Source organism: Papio anubis, chromosome 10, assembly GCF_008728515.1.
Source record: "Papio anubis isolate 15944 chromosome 10, Panubis1.0, whole genome shotgun sequence".
NCBI classification, from domain to species: Eukaryota; Metazoa; Chordata; class Mammalia; order Primates; family Cercopithecidae; genus Papio; species Papio anubis.
The window spans coordinates 121,724,756-121,750,504 of record NC_044985.1 but is presented as its reverse complement, the minus strand read 5'-3'; the positions used below and the strand labels follow the sequence as shown (position 1 = coordinate 121,750,504).

The 25,749-nt window shown below is 53.4% G+C and overlaps 1 protein-coding gene across 3 annotated transcripts in view; it reads right to left on the bottom strand.

The window, feature by feature from the left end:
* The window catches only part of RAMP1 (receptor activity modifying protein 1), a 56,167-nt gene that overhangs the window by 15,063 nt on the left and 15,355 nt on the right, over positions 1-25,749 (bottom strand). For 2 of the 3 annotated variants that reach the window (XM_031651639.1, XM_031651638.1), the window contains exon 2: positions 21,708-21,846. In XM_031651639.1, the coding sequence (XP_031507499.1) occupies positions 21,708-21,832 (125 nt within the window). In that variant the 5' untranslated portion in view covers positions 21,833-21,846. Of the gene's footprint in view, positions 1-16,756; positions 16,911-20,942; positions 21,608-21,707; positions 21,847-25,749 lie in introns of those variants that run through there. The other variant, XM_031651637.1, reaches the window with a different exon arrangement.

Below are 25,749 nucleotides of genomic sequence, written 5' to 3'. Positions count from 1 at the left end.
GGGAGGCCGAGGCAGGTGGATCACGAGGTCAGGAGTTCGAGACCAGCCTTACCAACATGGTGAAACACCGTCTCTACTAAAAATACAAAAATTAGCTGGCTGTGGTGGCATGTGCCTATAACCTTAGCTACTCAGGAGGCTGAGGCAGGAGAATCGCTTGAACTCGGGAGGTGGAGGTTGCAGTGAGCCGAGATTGCACCGCTGCACTCCAGCCTGGGAGACAGAGCGAGACTCCATCTCAAAAAAAAAACAAAAACAAACAAACAAACAAAAAACCAACCCCCCCCCCAAAAAAAAAGGATGACAGCAACCGTGAGCATGTGTTTCTGAGGCTTCCACTAAGACTCTTGGATCTGTAAACAAGAAGCCTCACCACAGGCTTCTTGCAAATACTTCGCCAAATCATGGAAGCCAATTCCATTCCACACCTTTGTCACCAGCTGAATACTGCACTTCACCAGTGACTAGGCCCTTGCTGAAAAGGAGGCCAAAGGCCTCTCTCTTGCAGGAAAAGGAACAATGTGAATAACGCACTGAAGAAAGAATCTTGGGAGGGTTCAAGGAAGACAGATGAAAATGGGCCCAGTGTTCTCACTGCTGTGGCGGAGGCCACAATTCCTCCTGTGACACCTGCAGTGACTGTAGAGCATGCTAATAAAGTCAGAGAAAATGGCCAGCCTTCTCTGCATGTTGAGCAGGGAAGGCAGACATGGGACCACCTGTGGCCTCATTTCCACCTCCCCTCGCTCATGGCCTGTCTGGGCCTCAGGCTCTGTCCTGCCCCATGTCATCTGCTTCAGTCTCTCTCTTTCCTGGCCTGAAGTGTAGCTGGTTTTCCCATTCCTGGGATGGAGGCTGAGGCCCAGGCGGGGCCTGTGGTTGCATGCTGGGCTCTGGGGTCCGCCTGGACTGATGGACACCCTGTGATAGCTAAGAGTGCCACACGGAGCATCTGGTGAGCTGCAGGCATGTAAAAGAGGGACCCACTGAGGCTGGGGCGGGTGACCCCACCATCCTCACGGACAGCACACCACACCCCCAGGACATTTAAAGGCCTGGCTCCTCTGCTGTCCGAAAGTCTAAGAGGCTGGGGGCAGTGGCCACGCCTGCAACCCCCGCACTTTGAGAGGCCAAAGCGGGAGGATCGCTTGAACCCAGGAGTTCCAGACCAATCTGGGCAGCACAGAAAGTCTCCCTCATCTCTACACAAAATTTAAAAAGTTAGCCAGGAGTGGTGGTGTGTGCCTGTAGTCCTGGCTACTTGGGAGGCTGAGTCAGGAGGATTGCTTGAGTCCAGGAAGTCAAGGCTGCAGTGAGCTAAGATCATGCAACTGCATTCCAGTCCAGGCGGCAGAGGGAGACCCTGCCTTAAAAACGAAACAAAACGAAACAAAACGAAACAAAAAAAAAGTCTAAGAAAATACTAAGACCTGTTTCCCCGGGTGAGTGTGACCCTAGGGCAGGTGTTCCTATCCCCTCCTTATGGACAAGGGCGCTTGTTGAGGTGGTGGGGAGGTCCCCGAGGCAGCAGTGCAGAGTGGGGAACGGTCCAGGGGTCTGCTGGGGACTGCTTGGCCTCCTCCACTCAGGGTCCTCCCTGGGCCTAGCTTCCTTGCCTCCCTCCCCTTCTCCTGCTATGGTGGCCCCAGGCCGGGAAGGAATCTGGGCGCCTCTGCCGATGCTGGGAGGAAGCGAGAGTTTTCTAAATCCATCCCTGGCTCCATGTGCAGCCAGGTCTGGCACCAGACACAGCCTGGGAGCTGCCAAGCCAGGCTCCCCACAGAGCAGCCATAGCGGGTGGGTAGACGGGCACAATGCCTCCTCTGAGAACAGGCCTGGGCAGCTCCCTGGCTCCGGGGCTGCCAGATGAAGTGTAATTTTAGGATGCAGTGGGCGTCCCAGGCAAAGTCACAGACTGTCCTATGCTGGCTGCATCTGGGCCTGAGCAGGGGGTGCATTGCGTCCCGGGGTCCGAGGATCAGGGAATGCTGGGAGATTGCCGAGCTGTGCCCACTGTGGGCTGGGCGCATGTGACCCCAAGGGCTCACTACAACCCCTGGGAGGTGTCCTGGGACCCCTGTGGGGACACCTGGGTCTAGCTGCCCAGCTGTGTGATGGGGCTGAGACCACACTCAGGCCTGCCCAGGCCCCAGGGTTCCCACCTCATGGGGACATGGGTGTGACATGTGTCTGAGTCTCAGGATTAAGCATGACAGCCGGGAAGCTATATTTGGACACTAACACCCTGGGGGCATTGTCCTTGTGAAGCAACACTGGCCTGGAGGCTGGACGGGCTCTGCCTTCCCACCCACCCCCGGTCTCAGCACCAGCCGGCCCAAAGCACTCTCGCCCTCCCCGCGCAAGAAACTCTCTCCCTGATGCCACTGGACTCTGCAGGTTCCCCCGCCAGGCTTCACGAGCCTTCAACAATCCACCCTGCGCACCCATGGGGCGCCCTGCCTCATGCTGGCCCCTATACCGGCATCCCACCAACTGGCCGCCTCCATCTGGGTGGCAGCCTTGCCGCCGCTGCCCTCCTGCCCCAATCTCGCCGCATTTGGAGCTCAGGGCACCACTGAGTGTGGGGAAAGGGCCAGGCCAGGAAATGTCCCACCATGGGGTGTTCACTGTGGGGGCTTCGAGGAGTTGGCAATTACGGAGCCTCGGTGTTTTCACTTTTAAAATGGGTTCAGTGATCCCTGGCGCCCAGCAGCAGCGTGGTGAGAACCCCCTCAGAGGGCCACTACCACGCCGCTCTCTGATGGGAGCCCATGAATGACTCCCCATAGGACCCCTTTGCACAGCAGGGGGTGGGCATGTGACTCACACTGCCCCGTCTTTGGATGGGAGCCCCACACAGGCAGGCAACACGTGGCTTCCTGTCTCGCTCCTGACTCGTTCTACAATCCCCACCATAGGGCTGACCTCAAGGGAGGGTGAGGGGCTCCAGAGGCCATGGTACTGGGGGCCCGTGGCTCCAGGAGGGAGGGGGAGGTCCTGTGGCACTGGGTCCTTAGTGGCTGGCACCACTGGCCAGGTGTCTGCTAAGTCCTCAGCAAATGGCTGCTGAGCTGAGTCAGGTATCTGGGTCCTGATGAGTACCCTGTTACCAACGTGCCTTCACCTCACTTGTCAAAGGAGAATTACAACCAGACAGGAGCAGAAACAGGCCACCCCTGTTCCCCAGGGCTGTCAACGCTTTGTCTCACCTCCTGTGAACACGTGGCCCTCTGTTCAGTCTCAGAACGTGTTTGTGCACCACGGGGAGCCACCCTCACCCAAGCAGCGGAGAAGGTTCCAGCCGTCCAGGGGCTTCTTCACAATTTAAAAGCCGCCCTGGGCAGCCTGGGCCTTGGAACTGCCACAGTGCACCAGGAGGGTGAAGATGCCAAGAAGTAAGTGTGGCGGGGACCCACAGAACCTCAGGCCCGCCTGGTTTCTGGGATGGAGGGGTGGCAGGGGGTTCTCACCCCCCAGCCAGGTCCAGCTGGGGCGGGGGATTCAGGCGCTGGTGCTGCCTGTCAGCAACATTCCCTGGTGGTCCTGGCTGCCCCAGGTCTGAGGACATATGGCCTGCGAGCTGCCCAAAGGGCCCTTCCACAGACAGCCTCGCCCTGGCCTAGCTCCCACCCCAGCACTGCCCCCGGCTCCTCCTGCCTCCTTCCCACAATGGCAGAAATCCAGCCTCCCTGTAAAGAAGTGAGTTAATATGTCCATTAGGCTTGGGGATAAAGGAAACTCTAATTCACTGCCGTATAATTAGTTTCAATCACGGTATCCTAATTAAAAACTACTTTAGGCTGGGCGAAGCAGCTCACGCCTGTAATCCCAGGACTTTGAAGGGCCAAGGTGGGCTGATCACTTGAGATCAGGAGTTCAAGACCAGCCTGGGCAACATGGCGAAACCCTGTCTCTACTAAAAATACAAAAAATTAGCTGGGCATTGTGGCATGCACCTGTAGTCCCAGCTTCTAGGGAGGCTGAGGCACAAGAATCATGTGAACTTGGGAGGCAGACGTTGCAGTGAGCTGAGATCACGCTACTGCACTTCAGCCTGGGTGACAGAGGAAGACTGTATCAAAAAAGAAAAAAGAAAAGAAGCTATTTTTATTTTTTTGAGACAAAATCTTGCACTTGTCGCCCAGGATAGAGTGCAGTGGCGCAATCTTGGCTCACTGCAACCTCTACCTCCTGGGTTCAAGCAATTCTCTTGCCTCAGCCTCCGAGTAGCTGGGACTACAGGTGCATGCCACCACGCTCAACTGATTTTTGTATTTTCAGTGGAGACACGGTTTTGCCAAGTTGCTCATGCTGGTCTCAAACTCCTGACCTCAAGTGATCCACCTCCCTTGGTCTTCCAAAGTGCCGGGATTACAGGTGTGAGCCACCACACCCGGCTGAAACTACTTTAGAAAGAGTAAAAAGCAGAATTTGCATTGCAGAAAATAAAAACAGATTATCTGGAAAAATGTATCCTGAAAGAGGATGTAACATGTACAGGTAGAAACAGTGCAAGACGTGACAAAGAAGTGAAAGAAGGCAAAAATAATTCCAGTGGAGCACGGAGGGGCTAGAGGAGGGGCTGGAGGAACCAGGTTCGGAAACCTCAGCTATCGGGGAATGTCAGCGTCTGGTCCTGGAGAAAGGAGTCCGAGGAGGAAACTGCGCTCTGCACACCAAAGCCTCTGCAGGCTCAACGAGGCCATCAGCAAAACAAGTTCTCACAAAATGTTCAAACTAAAAAGAATACTGCAAGCAACCACGCCAGGAAGGAGGAGGTCAGATTTTAAAAATACACATAAATCACAACCCCTTCTGCCTTCTCTGATGACATCCCAAACACCCAGAGACAATGGAACAACAGCTACAGGAACTTCACAGAACAAAGTTGCTCCTTGGAGATTTATTATCTTGCCAAGCTGTCACTCACGTTGCAAAGACGACAGAGAGCTCCTTAGAAATTGTTGAATCCTGAGAATGTATTAATCACATGGCTTATTTCTAGGACCCACTTGAAATAATCGCCTGAATTTAAAAGGTAACATGTAAAAGGGAATGATGCTAAAAATAAGACATGCTTGAATTAACAATCTATTTGCAAAGATAAGTAAACAAGAGCCCTATCAGAGCAAGGCTTATTACTGACAAAAGTATGCAAATAGTGCAACTGTCAGAAAAATGGTGTAAAAATTAAAAACCAAATTACATAGAAGATAGAAAGGACAAAGTAGGTTTTAGAACAGTAATTGCAATCAATGAGAAGGAAGACGTGGGGGAGGCGAGAGAAGGATGGAGAGAGAGAGAGAGAGAGAGAGAGAGAGAGAGAGAGAGAGAGAGGAAGCCCAAAACCCAGAGATTCCTGTTCTCTCACACAGGGGAGGCCAAAGTGTGTGGTTGGACAGTGTAAGATAATAAATACAAGATAAGAACATCTGGTTGCTTCACATTTCATGGCTGGTTGAATGACAAATAGCTTGCCAATATTTCAATAATAATAAAAGAGAAAACACGGGCTGGGCACGGTGGCTCACACTGTAATCCCAACACTTTGAGAGGCCAACATGGAAGGATTGCTTGAGCCCAGGAGTTCACGACCAGCCTGGGCAACATAGTGAGACCCCATCTCTACAAAAAATAGAAACAATTTGCGAGATGAGGTGGTGCATGCCTGTAGTTCCAGTTATGTGGGAGGCTGAGGTGGGAGGATCACTTGGGCCCAGGAGGTTAAGGCTGCAGCAAACCATGATCACACCACCGCACTCCAGCCTGTCTCAAAAAAAAAAAAAAAAGAAAAGAAAAGATAAGAAAAAACACATGGTGTTTCAACAATTGAGAGAAAGAAAAATAATCTGCATGGAAAGATAAAAATTAAGAAGACAAAAATTAGAGTGCCTGAAGACTGAAAAAATACAACTTAATTTCCTTTGTTAAAAGGCTCACCATTCTCCAGAAGAAAAAATGAAATCCAGCAATAAGCTGTGGGTGAGAGAGGTCATTAAAACAAAATAGGAAGACTAAAAAGAGTTATCGGTAAACTTCAAGTAGTTGAAACGCTGGGATTTCAATGTTAATATGAAGCAAAAAATAACTTAGAGCAAAAATGATTACACGTGGTAAGGAGAGGTATCAGGATGAGAGGCATGGGTGATGGCAGCATAGTTACATGGACTCTAAATGCCATAAAGACACAGCAAAACATATATGCAAACACCTCCAAGAAAAAGTAGAAATGATAAAAATATGATTACAAAAATAAAATACTTCATTATCAACTACATAAGAAATTCAGCAACACATAAAGGAGTTGAAGATCAAAACAAGGTAACATTAATGGTTGTTTTGAAGGGGATTACATGGAATAAACAGATAATTTATTATTTTTCAAGAATTCATGGTATGTTCACAAAAAGTCATCATATACTAGTCTCAAATAAAATCTCCATAAAAATACAAAAGCAGAAATGATTCAGGCTACATTTCCTCCCTATGGCAAAAAAAGAGATAAAGAACAAACAGAAATAGAAATAGTATATTTTAAAATATACTTACCTAAGGAAAAAATTGTCTTAAGAAGAAAGTCAAGAAGACAATAGCTGTCTATTCAGGAAAATACAATAGGCGAAGCATGGTGGCTGACACCTGTAATCCCAGCACTTTGGGAGGCCGAGGCGGGCAGATCACGAGGTCAGGAGATTGAGACCATCCTGGCTAACACGGTGAAGCCCCCTCTCTACTAAAAACACAAAAAATTAGCCGGGCGTGGTGGTGGGCGCCTGTAGTCCCAGCTACTCGGGAGGCCGAGGCAGGAGAATGGCGTGAACCCAGGAGGCGGAGGTTGCAGTGAGCCAAGATCACGCCACTGCACTCCAGCCTGGGTGACAGAGCGAGACTCTGTCTCAAAAAAAAAAAAAAAAAAAGAATACAATGAAAAAAACTAACATATCAAAATCTATAGAAAGTGATGAATGAGGAAGGTCCTTAGAGAAAAACATCACAGCCTTGAATGCTTTATTATGTTCAAGAAAAGTGAGAAAAATGATGAACTAAGGATTTAAATCATATCTTAGGAAAGAAGCAATTTCAAAAAAGGGAAAAGGGGGCAAGTGAATGATAAAAGTTAAAGAAAAAAAATTTAGAAAAGACAAGGTGATGCAAAATGTAGCCTATTTTCTGAAGACTACAAAAAGGGGCATGTTTGGTTAATTAAAAAGTGGGCCTCCTCGATTCCTTTTGATGAATGAAATAACATGTAAACAAAGAAAAAAAGGGGAAAGAAGAAAAACAGAAAAAAACAAAAATGGAGGCATAAACTTGAATCTAAGGGATATTAAACATGTAAAGAAATACTACACATCATGTTTCAGTTAACTGAGGAATCTGAAGGACACAGGCCAAATAAACACAGATGAAGACAACTGTTAAAACAAGAGCTAGAGAGGCAAAATAAATCAACAGTGGAGGAAGTAACTGGAGAAGGAAATCCCCCAAATTACTGAGGTTTGATGGTCTTAGTGATGAATTCATTCAAACTTCTAAGGAATAAATAATTCTCACATCACAAATTATTTCTGGCTGGGTGCAGTGGCTCACGCCTGTAATCTCAGCACTTTGGGAGGCCGAGGCCGGTGCATCACTTGAGCCCAGGAGTTTGAGACCAGCCTCGGCAACACAGTGAAACCCCATTTCTACCAAAAATACAAAAATTAGCCGGGTGTGGTGGTGCACGCCTGTAGTCCCAGCTACTCAGGAGGCTGAGGCAGGAGGATCACTTGAACCTAGGAGGTAGAGGTTGCAGTGAGCCAAGATCACACCAATGATCTCCAGCCTGGGTGACAGAGTGAGACCATGTCTCAAAAAAAAAAAAAAAAAATTATTTCCCACCCTTGATTTTAATGCTCAGCTAGCATATCTATTCCATTAGGCAAACATGATTCTAACCCTAAAACCTGATTAAGGAAACACAAAGAGGAAAATCCGGAGCTTCCTTATTCATCACTTTCTACACCCGTTTTACTGGGGAGGCCACAGAGGCTCACAGTGCTGAAGGAGGGATGCAGCCAGCGGGGTTCCTGCAGGTGGGCCCCACTTTGCACTGCATGCCTGGTCCCCACGGTCCATGGTAGCTTGCCTACTATTCGCTAAAAAGCAGTATCAGGTAACAACCCATCAAACTGTAATCCCAGCACTTTGGGAGGCTGAGGCAGGAGGATTGCTTTAGCCCAGAATTCAAGACCAGCCTGGGTAACATAGGGAGACCTCGTCTCTACAAAAAACAAAAATTAGCTGGGCGTCATGGCACATGCCTGTAGTTCCAGCTATTTGGGAGGCTGAGGTGGGAGGATTGCTTGAGCCCAGGAGGTCGAGGCTGCAATGACTTTTTATGGAGTTTAGCAACATGATTCTTAAGTTCTTTTGGAAAAATAGGCAGAAAATATATCAAAGCATGCAAAACATAATGTAAAATATGATGAAACACGGTAGGAGAGGCCTTCTAAATTGTAGGAAATATTGTAAAGTTGCGGTAATTTAAATGGCGTGGTACGACCCCAAAATGTAAGTAAAAATTATTTCAAATAGACTCTAACGCACATAGGAAGGTATTATGTGTTACATTAAGCAACACAAAACAATGGAGGTTGGCAACATTATTTAACAAATTCTGTTAGGATAATTGAGGTGGGAAGGAAATACATTTCTGTCCATCCACTGTGTTAAGAAGATAAATATCATTTCAAAACACAGAACAACTACAAAATCACAGAAGATAATCTTGTGGGCGTATGACTCTCACAACTGAGACAATGGAGTCTGCGGACAGTCACAGTTATGCAGAGATCACACGGCCACTGACTGATGAGGGGTGAATCGGAGCATCCATGTGTTCACAGATTAGCTAATTAACTACAATGTGGAAAATGAACATCAAAAGAAACACCAATGAAACAAGAAAATATTTAGAGCACAATGGCAAACAGTTAATATTTATATTCTTCAAGAATCTGTGGCCGGGCAAAGTGGCTCATGCCTGTAAACTTGGGAGGCTGAGACGGATAGATCACTTGAGGTCAGGAGTTTGGGACCATCCTGGCCAACATGGTGAAACCTCGTCTCTACCAAAAATACAAAAAATTAGCCGGGCGTGGTGGCGGGTGCCTGTCGTCCCAGCTACTCAGGAGGCTGAGGTAGGAGAATCACTTGAACCCAGGAGTTAGGGGTTGCAGTGAGCCAAGATTGTGCCACTGCATTCCAGCCTGGGCAAGAGAGGGAGACTCCGTCTCAAAAAAAAAAAAAAAAAGAATTTGTAAAAGAAGATTAAAAATACATCCAATGGGCATATGGGAAATCTCTGTACTTTCCTCTCAATTTTGCTGTGAACCTAAACTGCTCTAAAAAATAAAGTCTTAAAAAAGGGAAAAAAGCACAGTGACTCACAGGACAAACAGGAAAGGTCATAGTGACGTAACTTGCACTTGAGAAGAAACAAATTCCAAATAACTGTCAGAGATTAGTTCAACTTTCCTAATTGCCAAAGACATGCAAATTAAAACCAAAGAGGAAATCTCCTTTTGACCTGCAAAAACAAAATCTCTACAAACTCAATACTCATGAACCTATGAGGAAACAGGCATTTTCATATGTTGCTGATAGAATTATAAACTAGTAAAACTCTTTAGAGGAACAACTGGCAAAAATCTATCAAGAACCACAGAATGGGTTCTTGAGCCAGGCATGGTGGCTCACGCCTGTAATCCCAGCATTTTGAGAGGCAGAGGTGGGTGGATCACCCGAGATCAGGAGTTTGAGGCCAGCCTGGCCAACATAGTGAAACCTTGTCTCTACTAAAAATACAAAAAATTAGCCGGGCATGGTGGCGGGCACCTGTAATCCCAGCTACTTGGGAGGCTGAGGCAGGAGAATCGCTTGAACCCAGGAGGCGGAGGTTTCAGTGAGCTGAGATTGTGCCATTGCACTCCAGCCTGGGTGACAGAGCGAGACTCCATCTCAAAAAAACCCCCCAAAACCACAGAATGTTCATGGTACATGCTACAGTAAGCCCACTTACATGAATTATTTCTCCCAGGAATGTTTAACAATAAAATTAATGTTAAAAAAAAAAAACAACAAAGGATATATGTACACAAGTTCTTATAGTGTTGTCATTTATTTATTTCAGACAGGGTCTCACTCTGTCACCTGGGCTGGAATGCAGTGGCATGACCATGGCTTCCTGCAGCCTCAACCTCCTGGGCTGAGGCGATCCTCCCACTTCAGCCTCCTCAGTAGCTAGGACTACAGGTGCATCCATTACACTCAGCTAATTTTTACATTTTCGGTAGCTACGTGGTTTCGCCATGTTGCCCAGGCTGGTCTTGAATTCCTGGGCTCAAGTGATCCACATACCTTGGCCTCCCAAAGTGCTGGGATTGCAGGTGCGAGCCACTGTGCCCAGCTGCATAGTTTCTAACAGCAAGAACCGGGAAATGGCTTTAATTTGAGCAGGAGTAGGGAACCACAGCGTGCCGGTGTGGCCTGCCCTGGAGGGAGGCGGCCTCCACTGCCTGGGCACTGAGGGTAAACTCAATCTCTTTTTCAGAAAGTGCATGCTCCATTTTTTGATTGAGACAAGAAGCTGAAACAAGAGTGGACTCAGACCCAAGGCCTGTCCCAGGACGCAGCCCAAAGGGCACCCTGTGCTTAGGTCCCGCAAGACACTCAGTGTCCTTGAATTATGCACGGGGAAGGCTGCGAGGTGCCACTGCTCCCTGGAGGCCCTCCCACAGGGGACCGAGAATGTTGTTGGCCCTGCCTGTGCCTGGGAGATGTCTACCATCTGAGTGATGAATGGATAGATTCTGGGAGGTGCCATGGCCCAGCCTGGGGGCTGGAGTGAAGGTCAGCATTAGGAAGGGGCATCTGCTCCATACTCCACCCGCTGCCCTCCCCACACAGGACCCACAGCCAGAGGTATCGCACACTAGGGCACATCTTCATCCTCTCTCCCCCACTCCCACCCCTTCCCCATGGGCAACGCAGGAGGCTGCCTTCGGGGTTCAGTGAAGCCCGTGTGCACAAGCTGGCCTGTGTCCCAGGACAGCCAAGTCCCATTTGCACAGCCTGGATGGTTCTAGGGCTTTCTGGGGGCATGGCTGCCGCAGTGGAGTGTCCACAGGGGAGGCGGGGGTGGATGCTGAGCTGCAACGAGCCCCCACCACCAGACACGTTCCACCTGCCCACCCTTTCACTCACTGCCGGGATCTGCTTAGCGTCACCCCATGTCTGACCTTTCATGTTGACGCACAGGCCTGATTTCATCCCCAAACTCAGGAGGATGTGAAACCAGGCAGTTAATCACCTGACGGGAAAGATGCCATGGTGGGCTCAGTGCCACACTCAGCACTAAGTCACCCCAGGGTCTGGAGAAGGTCTCTCCATCTGTGCCTCCCCCCAGGGCCAGAAGACTTCAGATAAAAAGGTGCCGAGGACGACACAGTGGTCCCTGGGTGTGGAGGTGTGAGGCCAGCAGTCGCCCGCCCCAGCCACAGCCTCCAAGCTCCCCCAACATGAGGGCTCCTCTGCTGTGGGTCCTCACAGATGCATTTCTCCCAGAGCTTTCTGAGAAGGGAAACGGGGCTCCTCCTCCCCATCCCAGAGACCCCCAGCCCAGCAGGCAGGTGTCATCAGATCCTCTGGGGATCCTCATCAGAACCCGCCACGGAGCACACATGTTAAGTGAGGCGACCCTGACCTGAACACATTCCAGGGGCGGCTGCCAAGGACTCTGAGCCCTGGTCTATTTCCCCAGTGCTGAAAACCAGCAGAAGCTCCCTGTACAACCGCGGCCACTCGCGCCAAGGAGACTCGGGGAAGGTGGAATGACACCCCCAAGGGGCGGCCTGGGCAGGGCCGGCATATCCCCAGCCACTGCCCCACCCTGCCCAGCTCTGGACAGCTGTGTCTACAGCCCTTCCCCATGGGGACCGGGCGCCCCAGCTGATGCCTGTGCAGGCCTCGGGAGTGGCGTCCTCAGGGGAGCCAGACTGCGCGAGCTGGATGGCTTTCCTGGCACAGCCACCTCCGTCTCTCCTCCTCCGCCCCCTTCTCTGTAAGCCACAGCCTGGAGTCTTCGAGGACCCGGCTCCCAGGGGCTCTTCCTGCTCCTCCACCTCCCGCTGGGCTGGCTGTCAGCGCTGAAGGCCCCGGGAGGTCAGGGGTCAGCAGCCGGGTTTCTGTGTCCCTGGGGTGCTCTCTGGAGATGCCTGGAAAGATTCTCCTACCCAGGGGGCGCAGAGGGTGGGGAACAGGCATCCAGCCAGGCCTTTCCTCACAATAACTGGCTTCACGCCCAGTGCAGACCACACAGAGAGGGGCACGGCAGGAGAGATGGTGTGGCGGTGGGCAGGGAGGGTGGTGGGCAGGAAGGGCAGCCTCGGCCTGGGCAGTGCTCACCTTTGGATCCTCTGAGACCTGGCTGTGCTGGGCACTGCCATTTGTCCTGTCCGCGCCTGCGGGCCTTCCGTGGAGCCCACGCTATTCCATCAGCACACACAGGGACAACAGCACCACAGCCACCAGCAGAGCACAGAGGAGCCCCAGTGCTCGTGGGCACACAGCAAGTTCCAGGGCGGACACCTCCATGAACAAACCCACGAGGGCACCGAGGCAGCCCCAGATGCTGTGCTGGGGGCTCCTGATGCGCAAGACAGGCCTCAGGGAGGTAGGGGGGCTCCAGTGCCAGGCCAGGCAGGGGCAGGGGCAGGCGGTGGGCAGGACTCTGTGAACAGCCCATCCCGAGACCTCGCGGGGTATCGAGCTCAGCAGGAATCCAGGAGGACGCCACGCCCTCAGTCCAGAGAGCCCTCGTGATTTCAGAAGAAGCCTGCCTCTCAGTTCCTGCTCAAATTCAAAACACAAGCAGCTGTTCCCATGTTGCTGCTGAGTTCTGAAGAATTTCCTGACTTGACTCTTTTAGCGGGAGACACAAAGAAGGCAGCAGGAGGGAGATGCAGCAGGCTGGGAAGAACCCCGAGGTGTTGGTGCACCCTGCCCAAGTCAACATCGTGTGGACCCAGAACATCATGACTGGCGCTGGCCATGCTGAGCCGCAATACCACAGCAGGCACTGCAGACATTTGTCTCCCGTCCCGCAATTACCACGCCGGGCTGCAGCCCCACTCCCAGGGGCCTGGAGCCCCATCCTCTGGGCAGCTCCTGGGGCTGGGGGAGGGCCCATCATTGCCCAGCACGGGGTCAGCAGGGCAGGGCAGGATCCACAGTGGCAGCCTCAGGTAACCGAAGCTGAGGTGACCTGAGGCTGCCATGGTCAGTATTTACAAACCTGGAAGCTTTAGGGCAGAGGGATGGGGGCATCCCAGCTGGTATGGAAGTGAAGTCTGGTTCTCTGGGGCCCAGTGACCTCGGAAGCCTAGCAGGGCAGGCTGTGGCCCCATCCCTCTGGCATCTTCCCCCAGGACACCTTTCCCCTGCCTAAGATGGCACTCAGACCCTGAAGCTGTATCGGGTGGGGTGGGATAGGTGTGGCCACTTCCCTCTTAAATCAACCAGCATTTCTTGTTTGGGTGAGGAAATCTGATGTGAGGCTTTTTAAAACCCGTGTTTTATAGCTGAGTCCAGCACATTCCAGATTCTTCTCTTGTCTGTTCTGCCTTCTCTCTCCCTCCCCTGCACCCACAGGAAGGTCTCTGGAACTGAGAGTTCCCGATGACACATTTGTCATGTTTTCCATACCTCCTCAAATTAGATTGCAGCCCCAGTTAATACATTAAATCACATCATGCCTCCATCAGCAAACCAAGGCTGCAGCTTAATAAGATGATAACCCCTGGTAAATGACACACCAACCAGCTTGCAGGGGAGCCTGGCCCCGCTGAGCTTATTCGGCCACTTTTCAGGGACCCATTCCATGCAGCTGAGTGGAAGACACCCCGCACATGTTAGAGAGGGCTCAGGAATCACCCCCAAGCCTTGCTCACAACAAACAACCTGACAAAATCCACCAACCAGGTAATAAAGCAACAGGATGAGCAGAGGAGCGGGGTCACGGTCAGGGCAAGGGCTGTCAGAGCCCAGCAAGCACCTGCGTGCAGACCCACGCCGGGCACCTAAGGTCCAAGGGCAAGTGCGGTGGCTACAAACCCTAAATGAGGAAAAAAAAAAAAAAAAAGCAGACCCACAGCCAGGGCAGGGACCCAAGAATGACTCTGTGCAGAGGAGTCTCTCTCTCTCTCTCTCTTTTTAATTATACTTTAGTTCTAGGATACATGTGCACAACGTGCAGGTTTGTTACATATGTATACATGTGCCATGTTGGTGTGCTGCACCCATCAACTCGTCATTTACATTAGGTATCTCTCCTAATGCTATCCCTCCCCCCTCCCCCTACCCCACGACAGGCCCTGGTCTGGTTCTGTCACCCAGGCTGGAGTGCAGTGGCGCCATCGTGGCTCACGGCAGCCTTGACCTCCCAAGCTTGAGTGATCCTCCTGCCTCAGCCTCCCAAGCAGCTGGGCCTACAGGTGTGCAACAAGATGTACAACTAATTTTTACTTTTTTTATAGAGATGGAGTCTCACTTTGTTGTCCAGGCTGTTCCCAAACTCCTGGGCTCAAGTAATTCTTCTGCCTTGGCCTCCCAAAGTGTTGGGATTATAGGCGAGAGCCACTGCACCAGGCCATGAGGAGTCTTCCATTCACTTTTTACTTCTATTCAATGTCCCGAGTAAAGCAGGGGTCACAGGGGCCCTCCTTCCCATCTGCTTTGATAGAGGAGGCAAGCCTGCCAGGCCGGCACCAGGAGCTGGCACGAGCATGTCTCAGTCCCCGCTTACTCCTGTGTGTGTATCCCACAAAAGGCTGGCCGGCCGCATTTGTCTGTGTCACTCATGGGAAGGTGAGTCCCCTCTGACACACAGTTGTTTAAATGAGATCTCTGATTTCAGAAGAGTCTGGAAGCTTCCCTCTGCCATATACCAAGATACCTGCAGGCCCAGCCCAGGGCCCCGGGACAGCTGTGACTTTGGGCAGCAGGCATGTGGCGGCTCTGGCCCCGAGGCTCCTGCCTTCAGAGTCCCCTGCCCTCTATGTCAGCCTGGTTTTGGATACCAGACCCCAATAATTGCCTGGTTTTGCTTGCTTGCCTTCTGCCCCAGCTGCCAAGCCTCAACTGCACTTGGCTTAGAGAGGGGTCTTTCCCAGAGCCTACGTCCCCCATCAGGTCACCTGCCTGGCTCACAGTCCTTGAGACCAGCTGGGACCCTGCTCGGTCAGGAGCAGCCCCTGAGAGCAGCCGGCTGTCTGGCTGCATGCCGGTCGGCCTCACTTTGGGGTCCCGCTCATCCAGCAGACATAGTGCCACCTGCCCACACCTGGCGATGGCCCACACCTGGTGATGGCCTGCCTGCAGGCAGCCTAACGCCTCTCACCCTATTTGTGCCTTTGTGTTCTCTCCAGGGCCCTCTTCTCCTCCACCAATCACTTGGACAAATGTGCCCACCCTAGAACCCCAGACCCTCACTGCTATAGGAGACCCCTGGAAGGCTGCCCCTGGCCCACTGCCAGGCTTGGCAGTGTCTCAATGTGATGGACTGCACCAGGTTGGTGGGGACGTTGCCAGGGTGGAGGCAGCACCTGAAGGCTGGCATCCCCATCTCAGGAGGCCACAGTTACATGGAGGCAGGGCATCCCTCCACCTCCGCTGGGAACCAGGAGGGCACCCTGGGTACCAGCTGTGTGAGCCTAGGCAGGTGTAGCAGCAATCACAACAGCTCCGCCTCCGCCAGGCTGCTGCTGACCTGAATAAGTCAATGTAAGTTACGTGCTCGACACAAAGCCCGGCACGTGGTAATAAACGCCAGCTACAGTAAACGTGTTTCTTGCAATAAGTTAAGGGATAATTAGGTAAACATTCAGCAGGCGGTGAGGACTCACTGATAGTTTGGAGAATAAATCAATATGAGATTCAGGTGAGATGAGGAAGGTTTGGGAAAGGAACGATTTAAGAAGGCACGGGCCAAGTGCACAGGGAAACTTAGTGCATGACGAAGGTGTCATCTCAGGTCACCGGGAGCAGAGATGGACGTTTGCATAAATGGGACAGGTGGGTAGCCCATCCAGAAAAAGGTAACATTTGATTCACAGTTCACACCATACACAAGAATAAACTGGAATAAACTCCGATGGGCCAAGGATTTGGATGGAAGCAGTGGCATCACACAGGATAGAGACAACCTGGCAAATTCCTCTTTTCCCTGAATGTGGGGAGCGGCTTTCCGTTATGACTCCACTCCAGAGGCGATCAAAGATGGATGGTTTTGACATTAAAAAAATTGTGTGGCAACAAAAACACCAAAAGTCAAAGTTAAAAGACAACCAACAAACTAGGAGAAAATATCTACTGCACATGAGAGGCAGAGGCCTAACCCTCATCTCACATCCAAAGAACTCTTTAAGAAGGACCTGATAGAAAATAGGAAAAGACACAATTTGCCAAAAAGATAAAAGAACGACCTGTAAACATACGAAAGATGTTCAGATTCGCTCCTAAGTACAGAAATGCAAATGCACATGCTGCTGAGACATCGTTTCTCACTTATCAGACAGCGACACTTCTACTGTACGACAAACAGTCTGTTGGTGGGTCTGGGGAAACGGGCACCCCACACGCTGCTGGTGGGAACGCAAACTGGCATAAGGCTTCTGGAGGGACGTTGCCAAACCTAACACGTTCCTCCTGTTCTCACCTCTGGCCCTGCGACTCCACTTCTGTTATCTGTTCTGAACAGTCAGCTCTGGTGCTGGGAAAACACGGATGCACGAGGCCACTCACGTCGATGCTGAAATGGGAAAACACTGGCCACAACCTAAGTGCCTCCGCTCGCTTGGCTTCTGCCCCGGCTGAAAGGAAAATGGCTGAAAATCTCTGCACGGCGGAGTACTATACAGCTGTAAAAATGAGGGAGGAGGCTCCCTCTGCACTGACAAGGAGAGATTTCCAGATTATGCTGTTAAGTGAAGAAAAACCAAAGTACAAAGGAGTGTCATTAGTACACAACCCTTTATACAAGAAAGAAAGGGATATAAGAAAAAATGCAGGCGGCCGGGCTCAAGCCTGTAATCCCAGCACTTTGGGAGGCCAAGACGGGCGGATCACGAGGTCAGGAGATCAAGACCATCCTGGCTAACACGGTGAAACCCCGCCTCTACTAAAAAATACAAAAAACTAGCCGGGCAAGGTGGTGGGCGCCTGTAGTCCCAGCTACTCGGGAGGCTGAGAAAGGAGAATGGCGTAAACCCGGGAGGCGGAGCTTGCAGTGAGCTGAGATCCGGCCACTGCACTCCAGCCTGGGCGACAGAGCGAGACTCTGTCTCAAAAAAAAAAAAAAAAAAAAAGAAAAAATGCAGGCATCTGCTCATTTGTGCAAAAGATATACAGGAAAGAAAGACCAGAAACTGATGAGATAAGTTGCCCACAGGAATTGGGTGGGAACAGGGTGAAAGGAATGAGAGAAATGGGAAGGGGCAGTAGGAGGAGGGACAGTGCCAGTTGTCCGAACTCACCTTTGCGCAGGGAGCTCTGCCCCTGGAACCAGTGTGATGATTAGCTTTATGTGCCAACTTGGCCAGAGTACAGTACCCAGTGACTCAGTCAAACACACATCTAGATGTCACTGTGGGAGTATTTGGGAGATGTGGTTAACATCTATCATCAGCTGTCTTTAAGGGGATAATCCTTGATGCTGGGGGTGGGGCCTCGCCCAGCCAACGGGAAGGCCTTACCAGCGCGTTCGGAAATTCTGCCTCAAGAATCCTGCATGAGCTCCCAAGAGCCTCCAGCCTGCTGGCCTGCTGGGCCCCGTGATCAGGCAAGCCAATTTTTTTGAAACAATATTGTTTTACCCAGCCTTTCTCAATACCATGGCTTAAACAGAGATTCACCCATGTTTTATTCTAGCACCTACATGGTTCCATGGGTTCCATCTAAATCCCTGGTGTGTGTGTATACCCACACATATACATATATGGCTTGGTCTCTAGACACCATTCTCCAACAAAAGGAACCAGGGTTCCTTGGGGAAATGACTGACTTCAGGGCTGGGGCACAAAATGTATAAGATAAGCCTGGAACATCTTGTGGTACCAGAAGAAAGAAAGTGCTCAAAAAAAGTCAGGGGCAGGCCGGGCGCGGTGGCTCACGCCTGTAATCCCAGCACTTTGGGAGGCCGAGGCGGGCGGATCACAAGGTCAGGAGATCGAGACCACGGTGAAACCCCGTCTCTACTAAAAATACAAAAAATTAGCCGGGCGCGGTTGTGGGCGCCTGTAGTCCCAGCTACTCGGGAGGCTGAGGCAGGAGAATGGCGTCTACCCGGGAGGCGGAGCTTGCAGTGAGCCGAGATCGCGCCACTGCACTCCAGCCTGGGCGACAGAGCGAGACTCCGTCTCAAAAAAAAAAAAAAAAAAAAGTCAGGGGCAATGTCAAAAAGACACAAAAAAGGCTCTCCAATAGCCAAGCCTGCGACCAACTTAAGGGGCCTTGTGATAGCACTGGGCCCCCCAGACGATCCGGATTCTCGCATCTCAAAGCCACCTGATTAGTGTCGCCAGTTCTGTCTGTGCCTTCATTCCCCTTTGCTGTGTAATGTGACACACTCACAGTTCCAGGAATTAGGCATGGACATCTCTGGGGGGCATCATTCTGCCAAATGCAGACCCCAGGGGCTGGCAGGCCTGGGCCGACCTGCTGAGATGCTGTTGTGATGTGGACTTTTCCTTCCTGGTTCCTAAAATATCTTGATTTTTTTTTTTTTAGACGGAGTCTCGCTCTGTCACCCAGGCTGAAGTGCAGTGGCGCTATCTCGGCTCACTGCAAGCTCCGCCTCCCAGGTTCACGCCATTCTCCTGCCTCAACCTCCCCAGTAGCTGGGACTACAGGTGCTCACCACCACGCCCAGCTTTTTTTTTTGAGATGGAGTCTCACTGTTGCCCAGGCTGGAGTGCAGTGGCACGATCTGATGTCACTGCAACCTCCACCTCTTGGGTTCAAGCAATTCTCCTGCCTCAGCCTCCCGAGTAGCTGGGATTACAGGTGTGTGCCACCACGCCCAACTAATTTTTATATTTTTAGTAAAGACGGGGTTTCACCATGTTGGCCAGGCTGGTCTGGAACTCCTGACCTCAGCTGATCCACCTGCCTTGGCCTCCCAAAGCGCTGGGATCACAGGTGTGAGCCACAGTGCCTGGCTAGATTTTTAAAAAAATTATTATTATACTTTAAGTTCTAGGGTACATGTGTACAACGTGCAGGTGTGTTACATATATATACACGTGCCATGTTGGTGTGCTGCACCCATTATGGGTGCACATGTATACATATGTAACAAACCTGCACCTTGTGCACAGTTATCCTAGAACTTAAAGTGTAATAATAAAAAAAAAAAGAAAGAAAGAAAATTCCTCCAGTTCCAGCTATTGCCACTCGGCACCTCCGAGGATGGCGAACTCTCTGGCCTCAGGGCTAATTATTCCTGTTTGCGCTCTGGCACTGTCGGAAGCCATCTGTGGTGGCTTCCATTTCTAAGGACGCCCCACATGGCTGCTTGTAGAACACTGCGTGCGTTACCCTGCCGTCTTCTGCCAGGCCTCTGTTCACAATCAATCCACACAAATCAACCATCACTTCCACAGAGCTGGCTGGGGAGAGTGCTTTTCTCCAGGGGCCCCCACTGTGCCGTCCCTGGATCGTAATAAAATGCAATCTTAATTTAAATACAAATGACTCAGCTGTGGCAGAAAGCCAGTTAGCCTAAAGAACAGGCTGTTCTGATTTTTAACAACCTCTCCCTGCTCAACTCATTTTTCAGCTTAGAAAAGGAGACCCTGAAATCTTGGAGAAGCCTTGAGTACAGTAGAGTGAGGAGACGCTGCTGAGGGCACAGGGAGGCCCCGAGAGACCCCAGAGTGAGGAGACCCTGCTGAGGGCACAGGAAGGCCCCCAGAGACCCCAGAGTGAGGAGACCCTGCTGAGGGCACAGGAAGGCCCCCAGAGACCCCAGAGTGAGGAGATCCTGCTGAGGGCACAGGCAGGCCCCCAGAGACCCCAGAGGGTTGGGGTGGGCTCCCTGGTTCACTGTGTCTCATCAGGGGCCTTTGAGGCTGGAGCCGTGACTTTGGCCCTCCCACCTTTGGGAGCACCAACTCTCCCACCCAAACCGGGGCAGAGGCTGTGGAGTTTCCGCTGTTTAAATCCCAGGATGCACACCTGCATATACCCCATGCCTTCCTACTTTTTAAAAAGTTTGGGCTCCCAAGGTAGAGAGTTGCCTCAACAACAGTGCATTGAGCATGGACTCTGCTGGGACCAAAGGAGTCCCCGAGGTGGACGAAGCAGGTAGAGGGCACACAGCCGACGGGAGAAAACAGAGGCCACTCATCTGCCAGCCTCAGTAAGAGAGAAGAGGGCAGGCTGTGGCCAGCGGGGCTCTGAGGGTACAGGGAGGCCCAAACCCAGGCCCAGAGGGGTAGTGGGAGCTACCCAGCCATGGGCTTTCTCCCTGTGCTCACACCAGCCCGCAGCCCACAGGGGAGGGGTGATGAGCCCAACCAGGGATCTTCAATCCCACAGACATGTGCCAGGTGTGTCCTGGACCCTCAGGGTACACCACAGCCACATGTACTCTTGGTGTGGGACCTTGGTGCAACCTTTCCTCCCTGAAGACCCTCCTCAGGGCCTCCTCCCTGCCCCTGGCCCTCCCTACTGGTCCCCAGGGCTCCCTTTCTCTCAGGCACTGCGGAAAGCGCTTGTCATCAGTGGGGCACCAGGACTTGCACTGCGCTGTGAACCGATAGACAGATTTCTATGTGAATTTCGTGTGGCAGGGAGGCGGTGGCCGTCAGCTCCACACACCCTCTGTGGACCCCACTACTCACCCACTGCAGCCCCAGGACACCCCAGCACCTCCCACGGAGGCAGAAACAAGGACTCGAAAGTCGATCGCGGACATGCCGAGTTCTGATCCCTGCTCTGGAGGCAGAGGAGCCTGGGCCTGCTGGGGAGAACCCCCAGGCCTGCTGATGGGGGCCCAGTACCCAGGAGGCTGAGGGAGGCAATGAGGGAGTCCCTCAAGTGGGAAGAAGGGCCCTTGGGCAGGAGGACCGGGCCAGGTGGGGAAGGGTTTGGCTGAAGTCGTCCTGCTGGGGGCTGTGGGTGGTGACAGCCTGCTCCATTACCAGAAGCTCTTAGCCCTGGACAGGGTGGGGCCAGGAAGGACAGCTTTGGCCTGATCACGGGGATAGAGGGAACCAGCAGGGATGTCCCTGAAGCCAGGCTCCAGTCAGAGACCTGGCCACCTGGGCACGAGACCCTACTGTCAGTCATTCCCAGGCGCCTGCCGTTGGAGAGGCCATGGGCATCTCTGGCTGGACATGGCCCAGTCTGAACCCTCTGTATCCCCTGCCTTAGGGCTCCACCATCCACCCAGAGGAGATTATTGAGGCCGTGGCCTCCTCCCATCGCCACTCTTCACATCCACCTGCCACCAGCCCCCTCCTCTGTCTTCATCCCGGCACCCCCCGGGGAAGAACCCTTCCGAGGTCTAGAGAGGATCCTCCATGGCCCCCATGTGGTCCACCCCTCCCCCGCTTGCCCCTTCCCTCCCCAACCGTGTCCTGCCCACCAGCGGCCATGGGACTCACCCGATGGTCCTGCCCCAGTCACACCACAGCGTCTCCCCGACGGCCTCCATGTCTACCTGGAACTGGGTGAGGCAGAGCTCCTGGAGGAGGGCACCGTAGTTAGCCTCCTGGCAGGCAGTGGCCATGAAGAGGTGATGGGCTGCAACAGACATGACCATGAAGAGGTGATGGGCTGCAGCAGAGGCCTAAGGGCATCACCGCCGGCCCACCCGCTCCCCGCAGCCCAGGCTCCATGAGAATGGGGCCTCTGAGAGACCCCTGGAGAGAGCAACTGTGGCTCCAAGTGGACGCTCTTCATCAATCGTTCTGTGACCTGGCAAAGGCCCTCCCTGCCTGCTAAAGGTGGCTTGGCCCTCAGTGCCCATGCCAGCTTGGGACAGGGCACTTCCCATCCCACAATGCCACTGGGCTGCCCCAGGCATGGGCGGCATGAGAGGGGCCTGGCTGCCCCTGTTCCGCTGGTACCTGGGCATGGGCTGGGCTGTGTTGTGCCCCCCCAGCCCAGGAGCTGCAGGCACGTCTCCTGTCTAAATATCTGCGGGCTATGAACCCAGCTGACAAATGGAATCACGAACTGTGCTCCCTCCTCCTGCCTCAAGCCATACACCAGAGCAAAAGTGACCTGCCCAGCGGTGCCCCTCATAGAATCAGAATTCACTCATTTACCCCGTAGCTTGCTACTGGCTGGGGGTGGGCGGGGAGAGCATGGACCTTGGTCCCCCACCCACCAGGCCTCTTCTTCCCCCTCAGGCTGAGCCCAGCTTTCTTGGCCGATCTGTAGGGCAGCTGGGCGCAGGGGCTTTGCATTCCCTGTTTAGAGCTTGGCTCCTGGCCCTCCCACCATCCCCAGGTTCCCCTCCTTTTCCCCCCAGGCCATGCTGCGTATCCTCTGCCCCGGGTGACCCCCAGCCCCACCCCTACTGGCCTGGCCCTTCCGAATTCCTGGAAGGAGCTTGGTGCTAGGAGGCCAGGGCTGCCCTGGGAGACGCTGGGGGCACCCAGACCCTGCAGCCTGCCGCCTGGCCCCACCCTGGGCCTCATGAGTGAGGACACCAAGCTGCCCCTTGCAGCCTCGGGCCCAGGGAGCCCACCCAAGGAGAGGTGGCCGCCCTTGGGCAGGCAGACTGGGGGGGTTCTGCAGTACCAGTCTCTGGCACATGGCCCAGGGAGGGGTGTGAGCTTGAGAGGCCCCTCAGGCTGCGGAGTAGAACGCAGAGGAGCTGGAGCTGCCCTGATGCGCCGGGCGCCCTGGAGCTCTTCACCGGCAGCCACCTCAGAGTGGATCTGGCTGCGATCGGCAGTTGACAGATGTGGGAACTGAGGCTTTGGGGTTCAGAACCGGGCCCCAGGTCCCATGGCCGGAAGTGGTGTGGACCAGAGAGCAGACCAAGTGGTCTGGGCACCAGGTGGGAGGCGGGAAGCACAGGGAAGGGCCTGATGTCCCTGGAGGTGCACCTGAGGGAGGGCGAGCAGATGGCCATGCGGGGGGGGGGTGGGGTGGCGGTGCTGTCGCAGAGCACCACTCCAGGCCCAGTGGCTGGTGTCAGGGTGAACAGATCCCACACACTGCACACCTGGGCACTGACCTGGCCCACAGCTGCTAGAGAGAGCAGAGTGCTGACCAGGGAGGCTGAGCGCTGGCCTGGGCCGAGGCCATGAGTGGGTCCCAAAGAGCCAGGTGTGTTGGATCAGGGACATTTAGCCCAGGAAGCCAGGGAGGAATGTGGGTGTGGTTGAGCCTGCATGGAAGGCTGGGATTGGAAAAAGCCCCTTGGAGGAGCTCAGGACAGGACCTGCTGGCAAGCAAGACGGAGTCCCCCCGCCCCCCACTCCAGCAGGTCACCCACCCTTGACCCCTGGCATGAGCGCCCAGCACTGGAGTTTGTGGCCACAGAGGGAGCTGCACCTGCCCCTGGGAAAGCTGAGGGCAGAACAGTCTCCCCCCAGCGCCCCAGGGACCCCTCAGGAGTCTCTGTACCCACCTGAGGGCATGCTGCTTCCTGACAGCACAGGTGTGTCCCCACTGTGTCCACACCAGCACCGTGAGTGCACCCTGGGGCCGGCTGGTCCCACTGTGGATGCACCCCCACCCTGGGGGCTTCTTTCACCCACAGTCAGGGCAGCCTTGGAGAAAGAGCTATTTCTGACACCTGCCCCATCACAATGCCCCCTAGGAAAGCCCACCTAATGGGGACAGTGATGCCCCAGGGGCTCCTAGGAGCTCAGGAGGACTCAGACACTGACTCGTCAACTCATGGAAGGAATTCCCGGCTGCCTGTCCAGCTGCACTTGGAGAATCGTCCCTCTGTTTGTCCCCCACCCCTCACTGCTCCTGGCATCCCACCCCCGCTCACTGCCTTTCTCTGGTGAATCCCAGGCCCCTGTCCTCCTCCGCTGCCCTCCTCCGCTGCCCTGTCCTCCAAGAGGCCCCCGGCTGACCCTACCTGTGGGAAGCCATCCCCCACCCTGTCCCCCAGCCCATTTCCTCAGAGCCTCTCTCAGGGCTGGTGGAAGGTCTTTCTCTTCTCAGAACTCTCTTGGCCGCCCTCTCATCTCCCACTCCTTTCTGACTCATGCATACATCCTCCCTGGCACCCAGTGGCTTTGCACATTAATATTTGTCAAATGAAGCAGCAAATAAGTAAGACAGCCATATCCGGCTTTCTCAGTGGCCATTCTGCCTGGGAGTGAAGCAAGTGTGCCTCACACTGTCCTGCGTGGAGTGGACAGATTGGGTGCCAGGGTCACGAACCACTGCGGACTCCCCTCCTCCTCTGGAAGAGCCGCTGTTAGGACAAATGAAGATGAACAGGCACGTCTGTGCCTCAGTCAGGATCCTCGGCTGCACGCAACAGAAACCACTGGGGCTGGTGTGAGTGGTGGAGGATCTGGTAAAGGGACGCTGGTGGCTCCCAAGTCCCCAGGAGGGTCTGGGAAGTGGGGTCTGCACAATCGCCCTGCAGAGCCAGTCCCCGTGGGGAGGCCGAGCTGCTCCTTCTGGCGGGGTCCCCAACAGGCGAGGGGAGTGCAGGTGCAGGGGTCAGAAACAATGACAGTGATCCCTTCACCCCAGGCCACAGGGTGTCCTTCCCTGTCATATTTAGGTCAGTCTCCTGCAGTCCCCTGGGCTGTCCAGAGCAGCTGCCTGCCCCCAACCTACTGGGCCTTCCTGTCCTGCAGCCCAGCCAGTTCTAGCTTCCACCACCCATGCAGCCCCCTGTCCTGGTCTGGCTGCAGGGCTGGTCCGGTGGCCTTGACCCTGGCCTGGCTCTGGGCTGGTCTCTCCTGGATGCATCCCCCACCTCTCTTAAAGAGCCACTGTGCCTCCCAAGGGGCGGGACTACCATGCCCAGCCCATGTCCCTTGCTCCTTAGGGACAGAGCCCTCCCCGACCAATGCTGCCCATTCTTTCCCGCCCTATGCGAGCCCAGAGTCCCACAGCTGGGATGAGGCCAGGGGCAGCCGTTCAGGCAAATCTGGAAACCTGTTTCATTTTTTAGGTACAGGCGAAGAATGCTTGGGTTTTTCTTAAACGAGACTGATGTGGTTTCTTTCCTTGGAGAGAGAGGTAACATCAAAGTTTTAAAACAGAATAAATTGCCAAAGTTTTAAAACAAGCCATTCAGGGCCAAATAGCTTCCATTCCTCTGTGTGACTGCAAATGTAATCATTCATAAATCATGTCTTTCAAAAGCCGTGTGCAGAGGTTGCTGGGTAGACGGCTGCATTCCTCACTCCGCACTCGGCGTGTTAAGACAGGAACCTTTCCTCGAGCTGTGCAGAAGTTAGGAACTCAGTGTTGCTTGGGGGAGTTCAGAGCAATGGCCTCCTCTCCACAGCAGGCCAGCGCCCCTGAAAAAAGCATACATAGCAGGCACCCCAAAGGTGGAGGGCCCCTCAAGCAAAGTGAGAGAGTGGGGACAGAACTACAGGGCAGCCGGGCCCCCCACAGGGGACCCCTGGACTCAGCTCATCAGATGTTTGGACAAAGGAGACAAGAGGCACTGAGCGGATGGGTCTCAGACCCAGCCAATGCACTTGA